General features: G+C 47.8%; 2 protein-coding genes across 3 annotated transcripts; one reads left to right on the forward strand and one right to left on the reverse strand.

Moving 5' to 3' along the window:
- The first annotated feature begins 987 nt into the window (after positions 1-987).
- On the forward strand, positions 988-7,863 carry SERPINF1 (serpin family F member 1). The gene is made up of 8 exons (XM_085078219.1): positions 988-1,138; positions 3,546-3,631; positions 3,987-4,173; positions 4,251-4,406; positions 5,226-5,429; positions 6,171-6,313; positions 6,898-7,108; positions 7,460-7,863. The coding sequence occupies exons 2-8, from the start codon at positions 3,554-3,556 to the stop codon at positions 7,717-7,719; spliced, it is 1,239 nt and encodes a 412-aa protein (XP_084934345.1). The 5' UTR covers positions 988-1,138; positions 3,546-3,553; the 3' UTR covers positions 7,720-7,863.
- A 488-nt stretch (positions 7,864-8,351) lies between these two features.
- SMYD4 (SET and MYND domain containing 4) lies at positions 8,352-14,929 on the reverse strand. 2 transcript variants are annotated; one of them, XM_085078217.1, is made up of 10 exons: positions 14,750-14,929; positions 13,901-14,051; positions 13,593-13,682; positions 12,128-13,283; positions 11,215-11,397; positions 10,760-10,926; positions 10,327-10,462; positions 9,771-9,887; positions 9,341-9,464; positions 8,352-8,672 (listed from the first exon to the last, which is right to left on the reverse strand). In XM_085078217.1, exons 1-10 carry the CDS (start codon positions 14,878-14,880, stop codon positions 8,522-8,524), a joined length of 2,406 nt encoding a protein of 801 aa, XP_084934343.1. In that variant the 5' UTR covers positions 14,881-14,929; the 3' UTR covers positions 8,352-8,521. The 2 variants fall into 2 exon arrangements, with proteins under 2 accessions (XP_084934343.1, XP_084934344.1); XM_085078218.1 differs by lacking the exon at positions 13,593-13,682.
- Positions 14,930-14,944: the final 15 nt, after the last annotated feature.

Below are 14,944 nucleotides of genomic sequence, written 5' to 3' on the forward strand. Positions count from 1 at the left end.
CTGGATGAGCTCAGTGCCCACACACCTCGTTACCTGGTGGCAGTGAGCCCAGCCTGGGGGCTCTGACATCCCTGCCTTTCCAGCATTTCCAAACAGGCAAACAGCTGGATCAGGTTAGCTACATGTCCAGTTAGCCCAGCATCCTGACTCTTCCAGTAACCAGTACATGGTTGGGGAAAAAAAAGCCAAACCAAGAATGACAAGGGACAAGGCAAACCAAATGTTCTCTGGCTGTATTGCCCAGCTGACCATTGGTAGTCTTCAGGGGACCTGTGTTCCACTAATTTGGCTTGGTTTGGTTTTTTTAACCCTCAAATCTATTTATCTTCCATCTTCTGCAATATCTAGCTATAATGGGTTTTACAATTTAATACTTATTAAAAATTACACTCCCTTGATTTAAATGTGCTCGGGTGGTGCTCCCTGTGAGCCTTCTATTGAAAAGAATAATAAAACTCCTCTGTACCTTCCCTTTCTCCATATCATTTATCATTCTGAAAGCTTCTACAAGATTCTCTTAATTCATCTCCTTTTTTTAACAAGTCCTTGGCTTTTTAGCCTCTCTCTTTTCAGCCAAAAACTTTAAGCCAGTTAATGATTTCTTGTTAACTAGTCACTACCACTGAATACAAGCAGTTCCCAGCATCTTAACTGCCTCAAACAACAGAATCCTGTTTCCACTTTATAAGTCTCTCCATTAAATCCTGGACATAAATCCATAAATCCATGAAGCACTGCTGCATTAACCATACCTCTGAGACACAAGGAATTCCCTGATGTGACCCATGGCAGAATTGCTGGAATAAAAGATTTGTTCCAACAGGGCAGGGAGTGTTTGCCTTTCCAATCCGTGCTTTACCCACCAGGCTGCCCTTAGCACGGGGAGTACTTTTGTTTGGGGGGTGGGGGAAAAAACCAAAAAAGGGTTGAAAAATCAGTGCAATTCAGTTCGAGGGTGGCAGCAGCAGAAAATGGGAGCAGAGCACTTTAAGAGAGCCCTGGGAAGATGTAACCTGAAGCCTGCCGAAGGCTGGGCTGGGGGAAGCAGCAAAAAGCAGATGTGGCTGCACCAAACCCGCACTGTCCTCGACTCACACCCGCTGGGAGACCCGAGAGCAGCGGCAGAGAGGAGCCCCAGGTAAGGGACAGCTTGGCTGTGCCACTGCCAGCGGCCAGGGGAGCACAGGGCAGGGGCTGAGGCTGGGCAGCTCATAGAGGACCTGGGAAATGGGAAGAATGGTTCTCCTGCAGGTGGGATTCCCACCAGGAGACCTAACCAAGGATTGGGAGCCACCAGCACCAGCTTTGCCTCCAGGGCTGAGCTGTGCTTGGGAACTGGGGTGGGTTTTCTGCCTCTCAAGCATCTGCCTTGCAACTGGGAACATGTTTTTTGTCTGTGATGGTAACAAGTTTGGTGGCAGTCAGATCCTCTGGAGCTGGTGGGTGCAGGATGCTCCAGGATGCTGTGGAATGAGCAGAACGAGCAGTCTGAACTCATGGGTCTTGTTCCACAGCACCTCCAAAGTCAGCAGTGTTTATAAATGATGTGAGAGACTTGTACCATCGGAGGTGGAGAGTAAAATATTTCCTTTGCACCTGCAGGCCTTCACAAATCGACAACTCCCAGACACAAAGTTCCTTCTCAGCTCATTTCTCAAGGTTTTCTTCCTGTACCTTTTGACTGTAACATCACACGCTGCTGCTCCTTCTCTTCTCCTTCAAGGCAGCCACAGAGTTTAATATCATGCCTGAAACCATCCCACCTCTGATCCAACCAAATTCTTTTCTCTGCGTTTCTGGCCGTGTGCTAAGAGAAATACAAATAGAATCCAGATGTTCAGGCCAACTCAAACGCAAAAGGCTTTGTCTTTTTTAAATGGAAATTGCTTTTTTGGCAAAGCCTGAGAAATATGAAGCTGGTGACAGTACTGGCAAAAACAATACAATCTGCAAAACCAATCTCCGCTCCCATGCTCCCAGGAGCTCAGTGTAGCTGGAAGCAGAGGTTGTGTTGAGATTATTTTCTTTTTCCTCAGAGAAAAGGTTATGCTCCATGGAAAAGCTTCATCTCTAAGCTAGACTGGGCCAAACCTCTTCCTCTCAGCAGGCAAGAGTGCAGCTTGGTCCAGGCATCCCCTCAGAGCCCTCACTAAAACCTGTTTAACTTAGACTCATGCAGGGCTTCTGCCATCTCTTTTCCAGCGTGGTGCCTGTTCATTGTAAAACTCTGCAATCATAGGAGCAATCCCAACATCATATCCACTATCACACCACCAGATATGCCAGAGGGTAAATCCTCTTGATCCTCATCTTCTGCACCAGAAACATCACCTACTCAGCTCCTGGGATAGCAGCAGGATGAAAGTGCACAGGGGAAAGAGGGCACCACTTCTGTGTTACACTGCCTGAACATAGATGAAAGCTAAAAACCTCCACTGTGATGCCTTTTTCTCCAAGGGGGAGCTGCCTCCAGAAGAAAAGGCAGGGAAGGGAAACAGAGAATTGCCTTTCACTGCCTGAACAGGGTCTTGAACTGGGGCTGCTGTCGCCACGTGTATTTCTAGCAGCAGGCTTTCTTTGTAGCTGAAGTTAATCTGAAACACATGTTCTTCTTCTGATTTCTCTAGTTGCCTGGATGACAGGGGTTAGTTAAATACAACCCTCTTCCTTTAATTTCTGGGAATCTATCTAAACATTGCTTCAGACCAGCCTTGGTGGCGTCTGTTCTCGGGGGAAGGACACTCCAGTAGCTCTGGCTTACCCACAGCAAAACCCTGGGTTACTCAGTGCCCTCTGGACCAGGCAGATCTGTCTGGAAGGGCCACTCATCCCACTACTGGAGTGATGAAAAGTGGATTCCAAAGAAGGAACAGCTTTGGGGAGTTTGGTGCTTCTCTGCCACCTCCACTAAAAATGTTGAATAAGCCAAGTTCTCTCTTTCACTTCTCCAGGTCTGGCCCAGCATTTGGTATTTATTCCCATTTCCTTATTATCTTTGAAGAAAGCTCTTCTATTTTACTTTATCAAATTGCAAAATAAGAAGGAAAGGGTGGACACAGGTACATGTAGACACAACAGACATCAAACTGTTGCCTGAGTGAGGTAATTTGTGTAACAAAGCAGTAACCAGTCACTGTTGCCTTCTCCCCCATTCAACAATATGGATTTGGTGCCTTTTATAAATGAAGCCTTGCATTTTTTTGAACCCTAAGACTCAGAAGCAATGATTTGGTGCTTTTCTGGACCTTGGCACTCAGTGACTGCCAGCACCAGTGTGGTTTGGGCCACACACATCTGCTTTAGTGCTCAGGCACACCCACACCCTGTGCTTGCCCAGTTTTAAAGTCACTAGAGCCAGTCTGGCTGAATTCTTCCAACTAGAGAAGAAAACCTGGCTCAGATCAGGTGTGTGTTTCACAATTGGAAGGACAGGCAGCAGCATCTGTCACTGCAGCTCCTGTCACAACCAGGTACAGCAAATAGCTGTGGCAGAGATGTATTTACCTGCTTGCTCAAACTCTCTCTGTCATATTCTTACTCTGTAGGTCCAGGCATGCAGACTCCAGTGGTTCTCCTTTTCCTGGGTCTCTTAACTGTCCCAAACAGAGCCCAGAACTCAGCTGCTGAGCAGGTGAGTAGGAGACAAGATGCAGAGAGCAAGGGAGAGAGGTGTGGAACGGGGAATTTAATTTTAGAGATCCTTACCGAAGGATTAAGCACTACCCTCCTAAACTACTAGGATTTTATTTAGCAACATAATGAGACTAACTCCTGCTTTACCTGGATAAAACCACAGTAGTTACATCAGGGGATGACCAGGAGGCAGAATTTCAAACTCAGTGCTGCCTTTGGCCTCAAAGTAACTGTTCCCACACTCTCTGTAAAATGAAGCCAATATTTCTGTAGATCACAGATCTGTAGCTGCTTGCCTTTGAAGCACTCACCACAAATGCAGGTCTAACCAAAGCACTCCCTGTACCTGCTAGAACTCTGCCACAGCTGATGGCGAGGAAGAGGAAGATCCATTCTACAAGAGCCCTGTGAACAAGCTGGCAGCTGCAGTCTCCAACTTCGGCTATGACCTGTACCGCCAGCAGTCCAGCCGGACAGCCACGGCCAACGTGCTGCTGTCTCCATTCAGCCTGGCTACTGCACTTTCTGGCCTCTCACTTGGTGAGTTCTTTGCCTCATTTCTTCAAGCACCCTCTGGCTTGACAGCCCTTCCCTGATGTTTTCCTGGTCGTTGGCAGGGGCTGGAGAAAGAACGGAAAACGTGATTTCTCGCGCGCTCTTCTACGACCTGCTCAACAAGGCTGAGGTCCATGACACCTACAAGGACCTGCTGAGCAGTGTGACTGGGCCAGAGAAGAGCATGAAAAGTGCCTCCCGGATCATCTTGGAGAAAAGTAAAAGTCCTTCTTCCCCTCTGTAAAATTTTACCTAAATCACTGTCAGCAGTGGTTATTTTGGTGGGTATATATATAAAAACACACTGAGTAACACAGCACTCACAGCTCTGGCTCTGACATCCTGTTGAGACAGGATGCAGGCAGGGCATGGAATGCTCTTGCTGCTCCAGAAAAAGCCTGGAAAGTTTGCATGCACTTAAATAAAAGCCCAGACATGCACACAAAGACATTGGTGGCAGAACAGTTAACTCACAGAAGACCTAAAAGAAACTTGCTGAGGATTTTGCCTTCACTCCAGGCTGTCTGGCAGGTGTTGCTGGCTTCCAGGAACCACAGATCACATTTTCTATTTGTGATAACACTCAGCCATATTCCTTTGTTTAATTCCTTGCAGAGCTATTTGAAATGTCTGCTCCTGGCATGCAATAAGCATCTGCTGAGAATGCTAGGAGCTATCTTTTGGAACCTGCTGGTTCCAAGAATCCAATAGGTTGAGTAAGCTGCACTCATAAAGCAGGCTGGGGAAAGAACAAAGGCTGATGCAGGAATGGCTATGTCCAAACCTTGAGTTCTTATCTCCTTTTTTCAGTTTTCAGAAGAAGAGTTATCCCATGCTCCAGCATGGGTGGCTGTAGGATTTTGGATCAGTTTCCCTAATGTGCCTTCAGATATTCTTCTTCAAAGCAGGTTTTCTGTAGACAAACAGCCACAGATATTTCATGAGAGACCTGCTGTTGGGCTTTGGATTGCAACCTGCTGCCTTGAGATTGTTTTGATAAGGGAGCTAGCTGCAGTATCCATGTTTTCATTCCCCAGGACTCAGGGCAAAGCCAGGATTTTACAGCCAGCTCGAGAAGTCCTACAAGATGCGACTGAGAGCACTGAGTGGCAACACCCAGTTAGACCTCCAAGAAATCAACAACTGGGTCAGACAGCAGACAAAGGGGAGGATTATGAGGTTCATGAAGGACATGCCCACAGATGTCAGCATTCTCCTTGCTGGGGCTGCTTTCTTCAAGGGTAAGAATCTTGTGTGCTTGGATACAGAAAAAGTCCACTAAGCATTAAGTGTTAGAGATGTGAAGGAATGCTCTCACTTCCAATAAAGCAAACAGACTGTCAGAGAGACAGAGTGTGAGAAGAAAGTGTTTGAGAATGTTTAGTAAAGAAGAAAAAAAACCACACACTACCTGAATAAAAATAGTCCTGAGGAAGGAATTATTACTCTTGGGAAGCTGAATCTTGACCTGTTTGCAGTAAGAACCAGAGAAGAAAGTTTAAGGTCACAAAACTCCATTCAGAGACAGGATATTACCATTCAAGGAAGGCACAGCTCAGAGTGTTCTGAGCTTTTTTACCACTGGAGAAGGAACAGTTTGATAGTAAAGAGCTGTTCTAAAACATGCTGTAAGCCAGTGTCCTGGAGAATTATTGCCTGGAGACAAGGAGCAAAATAAAGGGTGGGGAGAGAAGCACTTTATATGCATTGACACAACTGTTACCCTTTAAAATAGTTTTGTAATTACATAAGTAGACATCAGCTTCTCAATAGCTACTCCACCCATACACTGGCTTGATTATTTATTTGCCATTTAGCCAATTCTCAGATGAAAAGGAGGGGCCAAAGATGGCAGTAAATCAGTAGCTCCAGTCACTCTATTTCTATCCCTGTAATGCCTCAACTCATAAAGCACAAATAGTGTATATTAAAGCACAAAATTATTCATATGCCATTATTCCATTTTCTCTCTTAAAAACCAGGGACATGGAAAACCAAGTTTGACACCAAGAAGACTGCCCTGCAGGACTTCCACCTGGATGAGGACAGAACTGTGAAGGTGTCCATGATGTCAGACCCCAAAGCCATCCTGAGATATGGTTTTGACTCAGAACTCAACTGCAAGGTCAGAGAGCAAATATTGCCTAAGATCTCCTAAACCTACTGAGGAGCAGGTTCAGCTACACCTTCCTGTTAACCCATTCCAGAGGACAGCCTTGCTCCTCCCATCAGCTACTTTTGCAATCCCTATTTTGAAAGGCAGTGTGTTGATTCTTAGGCTATCCTGCTTTTACACCAGCTATGTGACAAGCAGTCCAAAACTGAAATTATGCCCTGGTCCTACCAGCCTGTATTGCTTGACTTAAAGTTGGGCAAGAAGGGCAGGGCACACCTCTCAAAACTTGTTCACCTCTACCTCTTTCAGCCAATCTTTCCCTGTAGCACGAGGTCAAAGGTGTTCCAGTGAGAATCCCCCCACAATCCCTGTAGGATTTAACAGGTGAGAGAGCAAGAATGGATGAAAGCCTGGGGAGAAAGGCAGAAGTGTCAGGAAGCAACATGTCAGATAAAAGAAAACAGGGAAAAGATTGAATATTAACTGGAAAGGCTGAGATTCCAGCCTGAGATTCAGGCCTGGTACAGGATGGGTAAAACTTTTCATTATGGATGTGACCCTCTCTAATCTCTCTTTTATTTCTGCCCTTGCAGATTGCCCAGCTGCCCCTGACAGAGGGAATCAGTGCCATGTTCTTCCTGCCCACGAAGGTGACCCAGAACATGACTCTGATTGAGGAAAGCCTCACTTCTGAGTTTGTCCATGATGTGGACAAGGAGCTGAAGACAGTCCATGCTGTGCTAAGCCTGCCCAAGCTAAAGCTGAACTACGAAGAGGCACTCAGCAGCACACTAAAGGAGACAAGTATGTACATCACCCTCCCTTTGCAGGTTGCCAGGGCTCAAAGCAGTGCTCAAGTTGCTTCCTGCTCTCAGAATATGAAGCTGGTGGGTTGTTAGCTAGGTCAGGGTGTGGAGATTTCACCAGCAAACAAATCACCTTCATCCAGGACTTCTCAGCTTTCTGTCACATCTCTTCACCAAGCTCACACAATGCTGCTGAGATGGGGAGGGTGAAGCTCAGTACAAACAGATGGAAGCTGCTGCTCCCTGTTCCCCCAAGCTCCCTGCCCTCCTGGATCACAGCATTAGCAGTGCTGCTCCCCCATCTGCAATCCGTGCCTTCAGCTAATGGAATTTTCTCTCTTTTCTCCAGGGCTCCAATCGCTTTTCACATCACCTGATTTCTCCAAGATTTCTGCCAAACCTCTGCAGCTATCTCATGTGCAACACAAGGCAATTCTGGAGCTTAGTGAGGATGGGGAAAGATCCACACCAAACCCTGGGGCCAATGCTGCTCGCCTGACCTTCCCCATAGAATATCACGTGGACAGACCTTTCCTCCTTGTACTGAGAGATGATACCACTGGAACCCTCCTCTTCATTGGCAAGATCCTGGATCCCAGGGGTGTTTAGATCCATTCAAAATAATCTGCCATGGTAGGGCCCAAATGGAAAGGGTGCTATTGGGAGGGATACTGGCTCCCTGCTCTGCTGCACGAAGACACAACTTGCAAATCTTACGCCTTCATGCTGCAATAAAAGAGCTTTTGCTATTAATCTCAGCAAGCCCAAGTATTCTCCCTTGAAAAGTTGTCTGCCTACATCCTGTGCCTTCACTCCCAGTTTCCCCCGAGGAGGAATGCAGCTCTGTGTTCTGAAAGCAAGCATTATCTGGTGTATGCTGCATTGTTCCCTATCCTATTTTCCAACCAGTTGTTGATTCTGAATCCCTCATCACTGACAGACCTGTGCTGGAGCCCTCCAAGTTCTGCAGTGCCCCCTTTCATAGATTGCAAGTTTGCACTTCCCAGGCTGTTGCCTCACCCCTTCCAACCATTTCCATTTGACAGTGGCAAGAAGGAAAGTGCTTCACAGCATTAAAAATAGAAGGCAGCATGCTCTGGATGACTGTACATTCACAATGCTCAGGGTACCACACAGGGGAGAGTCACATCTCACACAAAAGCAACTCAAACATTTGTTTCCAACCCACACACAGAACTTATACAACAGCCTCTGCTCCCACCATACCACACACAGGCCTCTCACGTTAGAATTGGTCATTTTATTTACAACAGGCTCACTAAAGAGCATTTCAAGGCTTCATTCAAGTTGCTGTTACACATGATTTTCCAGCTTGTACTACATGACTACCTTACCACATGACACTTAGCTTTGATGACAGATCATATTGCAGCTTCCTTTGACAGGGAAATTAAGTCTTCTGAAGGATGTTTCTGGGGAGCTCTGACAGACAGGCCTTCATCTCTTGTAGTTCCTGGATCTGAGCACTCTGAGGACCAAAGTGCACCGACAAAATCTCCTCTGCTCTTTGAATTGTGCTCAGAGCTTCAGAAACTGCAAATCTGAAATGGGAAGATAGTAAGAATAGAGCATGCAAAATACATAACTCAGCTTCTTGACTTACACAGCCTTTAAGCACAGAAACCTAAATCTGTTCATGGGTACAAATCCCACTCTCCTGTGCCTTCCAGCAGCAGGAAAATTGTGTCTGCTTCAGCTGCAAAGGGAGGATGAGGTGGAGGGAAAGGTAAGGAGATGGACAAAACCTGAAAACATTATCTTTGAGTATGTAGGTACTCACTACTTCCTCACTGCAGCTCCTGCTAAAATTAATTTGGTTAAAGGGAGTTGTTGTGAGGAGATTTTCAGAAGCAATCAGGGGATTTCCTTGCCAATAAAGCAAGAGGATTTCACTCCCTCCTTTGAGAAGATGTCAGCAACATTATACAACTGAGGTACAAACACCAAGGGTGATGAGTTGACAGAACAAAACAATTGGACAGGCAGTAAACTGAGCCAGGCAGAAGAAAAAAATAGACAGGCACAAAGCAGAGAAACAGACTCCAAAGACAGTCATGAGGTATAAGAGGATCCCAGTGGAGTATGGCCAGCTTTGGTAGCTGTGCCAGACTGCTCCATGTCCCTATGAGACACCCTCAAGGTGCCTTGATCTTGTGTCAGACACACTGGAGAGGTGCAGGGAAGGGACAGAGGATGAAACCAAACTCACCCATTGAAGAGGATTTGCGCCAACTTGAAAAGCTCATGGCCTGTTTCTACACTTGATGGCCCATGGTGCATTTCCACCACCTCAATGCTCTTCTTCAGGTGTCTGGCTGCTTCCTGCCACTTCCCTGAGGGAAAAACAGAACAAAGCAAAACAATGAGGAATGAATAAATATTTCATAGAGCTACTGCCACCTAAAGAATCTGACAGAATCAATCAAAATGTGATGAACCACAGAACCAGGACAGGAAATCCAAAAGATTTGAACATGAGATCACAGTGTTGTTCACTGGGGCAGGGAACACAGTTTTGGTCTTTCTGAGAGCCCTGCTGTCAAAACCAGAAAAAAATGAGAGGGCCAGTCTAAGAAAAAACTAGTCATGTTAAATTCAAAGTTCAGGAAACATGGCATAGGGAGAAGACAATGCCATACCAAGTGTAGCATAGACCTGTGCCAGATGATCCTCCATCTCTCCCATTAGCAAATGTTCTGGAGACAAGAAGTTTCCAGCATCCATCTGACACTTCAGGAGCATTTTGATCGCCTGATCTATAAAAAACAAGTAATAAAATTTACCCTATGGACAGTTTCCAGTTTTCCATGATCCACAAAATAAAATCAATCCAATCTCATCTCTGCATGTTACACAGCTGACTGGGATTTGGTTAGGATTCAACACTGACTTCATCTACACCTCTGCTTATTCTGCCCCAGTGTTGGCCCAACTCCCTCCAGGAAAACAAGGCCTAAGAATGTCCAACTTCCGTGTTATCCTGATTTCTTTTTATTTAATTGCTTTACTATGGAACAACGTGTGACTTAGATTAACACCTGGATCAGGGGTATAAAAAAACTAAAGCTGAAGGCCCCAGAGACACCAGGCCACATGTCACAGGACCCCAATGGCATGAGCAACAGTGCCATCTCATGGTCCTGTCCCGACCTGAGCTCCCCATTCCTGACCTCAGAGCACAAAGCTGAGCCTTACCAGCCTTCCCATGTCTCAGCAGGTCTAAAGCTTTCTTGATTTGTTGCTGAAGGTCCTGCAAACGGCACGACAGCTTCTCTCTGCTGGCTGAGGTTGCACAAACTTCATTTGAACAACGAAGTGTGTCTTCTTCCCCCTGTGGAAATCACCTCTGTGATCATTCCTGCTCATGTTCAACTCAAAGCTTACTTTCCATCTGCCTTAGGGAGATGCTAAATTGTTTCTCAGTTGTATGCATTAAACAAAGTGACTTTTTAATAAATTGTTATCAGCTTATTTGATTTTAGAAGAAACAGTGAAATACTGTCTTGACTCCACAGAGGCTTTTGGCTTCCGAGCAGGCATCAAACTGAGATCTTTAATTCCTAGCTTTCCCAGACCCAAGCCTTACATACCCCAGTAAGTTCCACAATCATAATTATGGAAGAATTACCTGCATTGTAGCCCGGCACTTGGGACAGCAGAATGAATTTCTGATGGACATCACACTCCCAGCACCAGACTCTAACTCCTCAAGGCACGCCTGGCAGCGACACTCAAAGAAATACTGCCTGAGAAGCTGCTGTCTCTCTGCAACCTTCATCCTGCACTGGTGAGGCCCTGCAAAGGATGGCAAGGGTAGGGATCTCCCAACAGGTACAGTTCTTAATATCAGAATAAATGGATTTTTGTTACAATTGAGACTAGGTGTATTTTGGGGAGGACATAACTGAAGACCGAAAATCTAACGGTGGGCTCAAGAGATGAAATGCTGCGTTGATCAAGGCTGCTAAACAGACTCTGCAACATTATATGAGAATTACATGAGAATTATGATATAGCCATCAGCACGCTGAGGAGAGGTGAATGATGTCTGTGCCTTGAGACAAACACAGAATCAGGGCTTACCATAGCAATGCAAAACCTCTTGGCCACTTGGGATTGGCTGTGACGCCCTGACAGTGACAGCTGTCCCACTGAATGACACGCTGGTGTTGGGGCAGCACGAGTGGTTCAGGAGGCTGAGGACAGGAAAGAAGGCTGTTGCCAGCCTCACAGGCTTCTTATTCACAACAGCCTTATCTCCAGGCCCTGAAGACAGAGAAAAACCAAGCAGGTTGAGATTGAATGCTCCCAAACCCACACAGTTTCTGCAATGAGCACTGTGACCGATCGCAGATAGCAGCAGAAAGGTTCCTGGTATATTGCTGCAATAAATAATAGCTAAACACTCTCTGCATGTGCACCAAGGAACAGGCCAGCGTGGGACAGGCCATTAAATTTTAAACAAGTCATTTCCATCTGCAATGGGAGCTTTTTACAGCTGATAATTCAATCTCTTCACTTCACACAAGGAAGATGAACAAGGACAGGACAGTCCTGAGCTCCTCAGAAAAAAAAAAAAAGAGGAGCTACTGGAGAGGGTCCAGTGGAGGCCACAGAGGTGATGAGGGGTCTAGAGCATCTCTCCTATGAGGAGAGACTGAGGGAGCTGACTCTGGTTATTCTAGAGAAGACTGAGCAGGGATCTCATCAATACATATAAATACCTCAAAAACAGGGGTCAGGGGATGGTGCCACACTCTTTTCAGTGGTGCCCAATGACACGACAGGGAGTAATGGCCATAAATTAAACACTAAGTTCCTCAACATGAGGAAGAACTTCTGGAGATATTACAAACCCACCTGGATGTGTCCCAGTGTCACCTGTTGCAGGTAACCCTGCCTGGGCATGGGATTTGGACTGAAAGATCTCCAGAGGTCCCTTCCAACCCCAACCATTCCATGACAACACAGTAGGGCTTAAAAGTTTTTATCTTACCCAGCTCCTGCATCACAGTGATTGCTTGGGCATTACACTGCAGCTGCAACATGTGCCTCAGCATGGCTTCTGCCACAGTCTTCAGCTCTGGGGACAATCCATCCGAGGTTTTTTCACAGGTCTTTGGCTTGGACCACTGCTGAGGTGATTCCTGGTTCAACACAGCAGCCTCCAGGCCAGCTGCTTGCAGCTGTTTGCATAGAACAACTACACTGAGCATGCAGAGGAACCTGTGCTCAGGGCTGTGCTGCTCAATGTGGGGCAAAAGGTGGAAGAGAGCTTGGTAAGAACTCTGGTAGTGACCATGGCTGTCACAACCAGGGATACCTCTGGCACCTGCTCCTGCATCTGGTGCCTCACTGGGATGTTTGCATCTTGCTTCAGGGTTCTGAAGGTCCTTGTCCCCACTGTGGGACCACCCCACCAGCCTGCTAACCTCTGCAAATCCTGCCAGCAGGACAGTCCTCAAGGCCACATGGCAGAACACCCCCAGTGTGAGCAGCAGTGCTCCCAGGGAACACTCTGTCCTGTGGTACTGCTGCCATGCCATGTCTGCACAGGCCTGGCTGCAGTACCTGGCATAGCTGCAGCCCTGACAAGGCACTGAGGCCAGCAGCTGACTCAGACAGCGATGACAATAAAGATCTGCATTAGTGGCTCGAGTGTCCCACGCTGTCTCACCATCCTGCAGAGGCACAGAAAGGCTCTCTCCAGGGCAGAGCACACTCACAAAGGCTTCCTCTTTCAACAGGCTCTGTCCTGGCATGATGTCCTGGGAAGCCACCAAGTGACGTCCTCTCTCTGCATCAAAGCTCAAGCTCAAAGATGCAGATGCACCTGAAATACTGTTGTTCTCTTCCCAGATCTCTGACTTCCCTTGAATGCCACCATGTGCTTCTCCTGCAGGCTCTGGACACATCTGCTTCTCATGTAATTTAACCTTCAGCTGACTTAATTTTTTTAACAGTGTCTGGTGTGCAGGACTAGTCTTGAGCCCATTCATAGCAATTTTACTCTCCAGCACTCTAAGGGCATCCTGTGCATCCTGTAACCTCCCCAGGCACAGCAGACACTCAGCTTTCCGCAGCAGGACCTTGGGCAGCAGCCTGTCTGGATAGCCATGGCTTTCAGCCCTGGCAATATCTTCCAAACAAACCTAGGAACAAAGACAAGGCCTCTTAAATGGGCTTGAAAACCAGCTGAGACTTGTGCTCTTTCATTCCACCTGAGACAATCTCCTGAAAACATTCTGTGTGTTAATCAGCAAATTCTATGTGCATAACCAACCTGCTGCCCAAACAAAGCCTCCTGACACAAAAGATGGAAACCTTCAGAAAGAGTAGTGATGGATGCTTTAAGCACAACTTGGGAAGCACACCTGATCTGCTGTCTCTTGTTCTAACAATCAAATACCTCGGGGGCACCCAGGACCTTGTGGGGTGGGTGCTGCCCTGGCCTTGCTTACCTCAAAATGCCCCAAGTGGAAGAGAGCTGCAGATCGGTTGGCAAAGCACATGGACACCTCGGGGCTGCCAGGAAGCTCGTGGGATGCTGCCTGTGGAGACCAGAGAACTGCTGCTGGCTAGGGGATCCCTCATGGCACCTTCTCAGCAGGTGCTGCGGGATCCCCTCTGTGGGATCACCTCACAGGAGCTGCTCCTCACCCCTCACAGGAGCCCTTCAAGCACGAGGGGCTGCAGGACCCTCTGTCTGGGGATCCCCTTGGCTGTGAGGGGCTGTGGGACCCTGGGCATCCCCTCATGCCACACCTACCTTGGAGTAGAGCCTCAGGGCCGCCTGGTACTGACACCTCCCGAATTCCTGGTTTCCCTGCTCCCGGTACCAGCTGGCAGCCGCTGGCTCCTTGTCTGTGCACACTCGGTGGCACAACTGCACCAGGGCAGCCTCCTCCTCCTCCTCGGTCCTGTGGGGTCAGCAAAGCAGAATCAGTTTGGAATCATCAGGTCTCAAGCAGGGTCATCCCACAGCAAGTGGCATGGGATTGTGTCCAGAGGGTTCTGGAATATCTCCAGTGAGGGAGACTCCACACGCTCGATCTGTGCCTGGTCTCTCCATAGGGAAGTTTTTCCTCATATTCAGAGTCACAGGATCAGTTAGGTTGGAAAAGACCTCTGAGATCAGCGAGTCCAGCCAGTGATCGATCCCCAGTTTGCCAACCAGACCATGGCACTGAGTACCATATCCAATCTCTCCTTAAACACCTCCAGGGACAGCGACTTCACCTTTCCAATGTCTATTCACCCCTTCTGCAAAGAAATTCATAATAACATCCAACCTAACCCTTCCCGAACGAAGTTTAAGACTACATCTCCTTGTCCTGTCACCAGCTGCCCGGGAGAAGAGGCCAACCTCGAATCTCCTGTCAGGTAGAAAGGCAGAATCTCACCCAGGTGGAATTTCCTCTTGGGTATCACTTTCTGCCCGTTGCCTACTGCTTGGCATCAGCGAGCAGAGCCTAGTCTATCATTCAACACAGTCCATTTATTTATACACACGAAGAGAGATGCTCCAGTCCCCCAGTTATACACACGAAGAGAGATGCTCCAGTTCCCTCAGTCCCCCTCACTGCCCTGCACCGGACCCTCCCCGCCCGCGGCTCACCGCAGCAGCTCGCAGCCCAGCCGCACCGCGTCGTGAAGCGAAGCCGCCGCCAGCCGCTCCCGCAGCGCCGGGTCCAGCGCGGCCCAGAGCCTGGCGGTGCGGCCCTGCCACTCCGCCACCGGCAGCGCCATCACCGCCACCGCGCCACAGACAGCACCGCCATGGCGGCGCCCAGCAGCAGCCCTGCACGGAATG

Source organism: Lichenostomus cassidix, chromosome 19, assembly GCF_008360975.1.
Source record: "Lichenostomus cassidix isolate B80296 chromosome 19, HeHo_3.0, whole genome shotgun sequence".
NCBI lineage: Eukaryota > Metazoa > Chordata > Aves > Passeriformes > Meliphagidae > Lichenostomus > Lichenostomus cassidix.